The sequence below is a fragment of the Vidua macroura genome, chromosome 19 (genome assembly GCF_024509145.1).
Source record: "Vidua macroura isolate BioBank_ID:100142 chromosome 19, ASM2450914v1, whole genome shotgun sequence".
NCBI lineage: Eukaryota > Metazoa > Chordata > Aves > Passeriformes > Viduidae > Vidua > Vidua macroura.
This window is the reverse complement of record NC_071589.1, coordinates 13178234-13183075: the sequence shown is the minus strand read 5'-3', so window position 1 is coordinate 13183075 and position 4842 is coordinate 13178234. Positions and strand designations below refer to the sequence as shown.

The 4842-nt window shown below is 62.4% G+C and overlaps 1 protein-coding gene across 1 annotated transcript; it reads right to left on the bottom strand.

Annotated features, from left to right (window-relative positions):
• Positions 1-1096: 1096 nt before the first annotated feature.
• On the bottom strand, positions 1097-3283 carry CBX8 (chromobox 8). The gene is made up of 5 exons (XM_053994582.1): positions 3188-3283; positions 2722-2765; positions 2475-2540; positions 2310-2376; positions 1097-2146 (listed from the first exon to the last, which is right to left on the bottom strand). Exons 1-5 carry the CDS (start codon positions 3254-3256, stop codon positions 1334-1336), a joined length of 1059 nt encoding a protein of 352 aa, XP_053850557.1. The 5' UTR covers positions 3257-3283; the 3' UTR covers positions 1097-1333.
• Positions 3284-4842: the final 1559 nt, after the last annotated feature.

Here is a 4842-nt window from a genome sequence, read left to right as displayed (position 1 = left end):
CGCTGGGAGGAATCCCACGGGCAAATCCAGCACAAAATCCACCCGAGGCGGCGGGGCTGCCCCGCACGGGAATATTTCGCCTCTTGGCTATTGTTTAACCACCTAAGGAAAGGGAAATATTTATTGTCTCTGAATGCATAAAGGTGACCCTGGGATTTGTCAGGGATGTGGATATTACAAGACACTCTATCAGGAGTCTTCCAACAGTCTGAAGTAAACTGTGGTTGGAAATAAAAATAATAATAACGATCCACTTTCTGTAGCAGAATAAAGTAACTAAATATGGGCAGTGAGATGTTCCCTCCCCAACCTCTCTGGCATTTCAGGAATGTAAACAGAGGGGGGTTTTGTTGGGGTTTTTTGTTTTTAGTGGGTGGGGGAACAGAATCAAGCGACCAGACAAAATGAAAACAGATATACTCAGCTCAGTCCCATCTCCCACAACTGCTACGACAACTCTATTAAAGTGCATTTCAGTATCACCCCTCAGGAACCTTACACACACAAACTCCTCTCCTCCGCAAGAAAAGGGAATTCAAGTTAATACCCCAACACTTTTAGCCTTTTTATGGGTTTCTGCTTTTCCCCGCCCCGACCTTGTAGCAACATAACTTTTTTTGTTAGACTGGAAACACCCCATCCCCAACAACACTGTGAATTCAAGTGCTCACGTCAACTGTCAAGGGCAACAGTCCTGGACACAGCACACTTGATTGTACAAGCAACACCTTAAATCACAATCAAGAAATCCGGGCACTTCGCCCTCCGAGGGAGCAGCACGTCCCCCTCCACCATCCATAGCATCATATGAAAAATAATAGTTAAAAAAACCCAGCACATACTTAGCTATGAACACTGTTATGTACACCGGCTCCTGCGGCAGATGCGTGAACTCGTTAGTTCTCAGTTTTATTGTCCTTTCTAGGAGCAACTGAGCAGTCACTGTTGTCTCCATTTAAATAAAACAACTCAGAGTTGAAATATATATATATAGATATATATATATAAGCATTTTTTCTTAAATAACATATTTACATCTAATAGAAAATATAACTCTAGAGATAATCTTTCCAACGAAATGTAAGACGTGAAAAAAAAAAAAAAAAAAAAAAAAAAAAAAAAAGAATGAGTTAATGAATTTAGGACAGTTTCTAAATTCTCTCCAGGACCAAAAAACAAAAGAAAAAAATTTAAAAGGAAGAGAAAAAAAAAAAAAAAAAAAAAAAAAAGGAGCAATAAAAAAAAAAAAAAGAAAAAAGAGAGGCCCACCAAGCTCTACCAAGCTTTTGTCTGGATCTGACTGAAGAAAACCCCAGCACCACCTCCACCAAACTCATCGCTTCTCCTTAAAGAATCCTTGGTCCGTGCTGCTCTCCTTGATGGTGACGGTCAAAAAGTTAGAGGTCACATCAGTTACCACCACCTTCTCCAGGTTGTTGAGCGAGGGGCTCCAGGACTCCTCCTCGGGGTCCCCCAGGATCCTGGAGACGGGGATCCTGGCGATGAGCGAGGGCCGCCCCGCCGGGCCCCCCACGCCGTCGCGGTACAGGCTGCCCACGGCCCCCGGGCCGACGGCGCCGTGCAGGAGCTTGGGCCCGCCGGGGTCCAGCCCCCCCTGCCCCTTGGGGTCCAGAAAGTCCGCACGGTGCTTGGCCAGGCGCGGGGGGAAGGCCTCGGCCCCCGGCTCGGCGCGGTTGGGGCCGGGCAGGTCGGGCTCCTGCCGCCGGGCCAGCTGGATCACGCTGTGTCCCGAGGCAAACTTGGCCGCCCCCGCCGCCGCCTCCTCCATCTTCCTGGCCTTCAGGTAGTCCCCCACCTTGTCCCCCGGGTCCCCCAGTTTCCTCTTGGAGGCGTCCAGGGTCTCCGCAAGGTCCTTGTAAAGCTCCTTCCTGGGCTTTGGGCCTCTCTTTTTGGGGGTCTCTCCGGGTTTCTCTTCCACGCGGATCACCCGGTCCCGGATGCCGTCTGCCTTGGGGGTGCTGCTGCTGGAGCTGCCCTGGGGGGCCAGGGCTATGTTTCTCAGTCCTTCCCTAGCCCGGGACGTGGAGCCCAGCTCCTGGGGGGACCTGCCAGGATACGGCACCCGGATCCCCCTGGAAGAGTCACTGCGGAATTCATAGGTTTTGGCTTTGGCTTTTGCCTGGGCCTGCAAAGAAGATAAATCACCCGGTGACTTTATTATCCTGCCATCCGGCTGTGTAATTGCAACTTACGAGAGGCCACCTTTGAGGGGAGCGTCCTCGGAGGGGGCCGGGGAGGGACCCCTGCTCTGGCCTGCAGCCCTCGCGCGCGGGCTCCGGCCTCCTTACCTTTAGCAGGAAGGTTTTGGGCTTGGGGCCTCGCTTTTTGGGCCCGTAAAGCTCCATTTCTCGCTCCCTAGAGGTGTTAAAAGAACCAAAGCTTCAATTCAGCATAGCTACAAGACAGCAACATATTTACTAGCGCAACTGCTACAGCTAGTAAAGGCCTTGTACCTCTCCTCGAAGGCTGCGAGCAGCCGGGCATCCAGGATGTTCTCCTCAGGCTCCCAAGTGCTGTACCTGGGGGGGAAGGCGGGACGGAGAGAGGGAACAGAATGAGGAGCCAGGAGGGAGCAAGACAAATAAAATGAAAACCGGGGGCATTAAGGTTCTCGTTGTGGCACAAAGGGAGAGCAGGGGGGTGCAGCCAGCATCCCCCCGGCCCCTGCCGCAGCCCCCCGCGGCCCCACGGGCGACTTACTTCTGCGACCAGCCCTTCCATTTGACCAGATATTCCATGCGGCCCTGCGGACGGCAAGCGGGGGGGGGGGGGGCGTGTAAAACAAATGCGCGCGGAGCGAAAACCCGCGGCGAACCGCCCCGCAACAAAGGTTCCCCCCGCAACGCCCCGCGCAGCGAGCGGAACACGGGGGGTGGGGGGGGGGGGGGTGCAGCGGGGAGGGGAGGGGGGCGCAGCGGGAGTGGGGGGGGGGGGGATGCAACAATGAAAAATACCGCGGATCTCGCTGTCGCACTCGCGCACACCCCCCGGGCGCGGATTGAACACCGCCCCCCCCCCCCCCCGGGCGCGGAGGGCGGGAGCGGCGGAGCGGAGCCCGCCCCGCGGCGGGCGGGGGGGGGGGGGGCGGCGGGAGGCAGAGCCGCCCCCAGCGGGCGCGGGGCGCGGGGCACCGGCGGGGCGGCGAGGGGAGGGGGGGGGTACCTACTTTGCGGATGCGGCGCTTGAGCAGGGCCTCGGCCGCGAAGACGCGCTCCCCGACGGCCGAGAGCTCCATGTTTACGCGGCCGCTCGCAGCGCAGGGGCGGCCCCGGCGCAGCCCAGACCATAATACTCCGCCCGCTGACGTCACCGCGCCCCCCCCCACCCCCCCCCGCCGCCGGAGCCGGGTGGAATATTCCGCCCGCGCCGCATTGGCCCCGCCGCGCCCCGCCCGCCGACGTGAACCGCGTCCCGATGGGCCGGGGCGGGGCGGCGCGACACGCCCCACCCCGCCACGCCCACCCCGCCACGCCCTCCTCCGCGCCACGCCCCGCTCGGGGGGACGGCCCCGGGAGGGGGCGCGGAGCACAAAGGGGGTTTGTGGAAGGGGGGGGGGTTCCGCGGCGCCCGGACGGTGCGGAATGGTGGGGGGGGGGGGGGGGGGGGGTTCGGCGGCCTGGCCCGCCTACCGGTGGCCGGACAAAGAGAGCGGTGTCAGGGGTGGGAGCGATCCCGCGCGGTACCGGCGGAGCTCGCGGTGCCGCGGAGCCGTCCACGGGCAGACGCGGTGGCGCGCGCCGCTCGGGAACGCGAATCCTTCCCGGCGACGCGGGCACGACCCGGCAGAACGGGGCACCGCGGCCGCCGGTTTCGTTGTGCCGGCAGCCCCCGGCTGCGGTTCCCAGGGGGGAGGAGAGGTGACCCGGGGCCAGCGGGGCGGCCCCACGCGGGATTTGATGCATCTCTTGCACTATCTGTCAGCAAACTGGCGTATGAACGTGGCTGCGCTGCGAGGCTGCCAGCCGGTACCGGGGAGGTCGCCAGCCGGTACCGGGGAGGTCGCCAGCCGGTACCCGCACCCCCTCCCCGCTCCGGCTCTGCCTCTCGCCCCGCGGCATGGCGTCGGGACACATCACCTTCTCCCCGAGGCGGCCACGGAAGATCGAGACGCGCGCGAGTCGCGGGAAACCGATGCAGCCTCTGGGAGACAGGAGGTCCCACGAGACCGGTTGTCGCAAGTGGGCAGGGACCGAACCCGCCCCCCGCGCCGTCGGTGCGGGGCTCCGGGAGGACCGGGCAGCCCTTCAGCCCGGTCCCGCGGAGCGAAGCGGTTTCCGTGTCCGTGGGCAGCGCCGCCGCTGGGAGCTGCCCCGAGAGTGGGACGCACAGCGTGGTGCTGAGCGGGCTCCTGCGGCGCCGTTCACGACGGACGAGACCAGACGAAACCTCTCGTGGATCTTCCCCTCCTGTCCCCACCTCCGCTAAGGAGCTCGAAGCCGACCAGCAGCGGGCCTCGGCAGCCGCCGCGCTCACGCGTGGGAAACCCACGGCGGGAGTGGCCGCGGGGCTCCGGCCGCGCCTGCCCTCCGGTGAATGAGACCACAGCCGCGCCGGGCTGGGGCTGGGGCTACGGGGCCCTTCCCTTTGCCCCGGAAGCCGCCCGGGGGGCGCAGGGACCGGAGGGCACCGGCGTTGTTCCACCCCGAGGAGCGTTGTTTCCCGGGGATCCCGCCTGCCGCCGCGCCACCCGGGCGGGCAGGGACCTCCAACGGCGGACACGAGTGGGGCTTCGGGACCCCGCGGGGAGCGCCGGCAACTGGACCCGCACGGCTCCACGCGGGACGCGGGGGTCTTGTGTCGGGTCTCCGTGGGCAGATCCCT

What these genes read in the sequence shown, in the direction of transcription:
- CBX8 (XM_053994582.1), bottom strand. Translation starts at nt 3,256, where the DNA reads ATGGAGCTCTCGGCCGTCGGGGAGCGCGTCTTCGCGGCCGAGGCCCTG. An exon ending in TCAAGCGCCGCATCCGCAAA is followed by an intron (nt 2,766 to 3,187) that starts GTAGGTACCCCC and finishes TGCCGTCCGCAG; the next exon opens with GGCCGCATGGAATATCTGGT. An exon ending in CCAAAACCTTCCTGCTAAAG is followed by an intron (nt 2,147 to 2,309) that starts GTAAGGAGGCCG and finishes TCTTCTTTGCAG; the next exon opens with GCCCAGGCAAAAGCCAAAGC.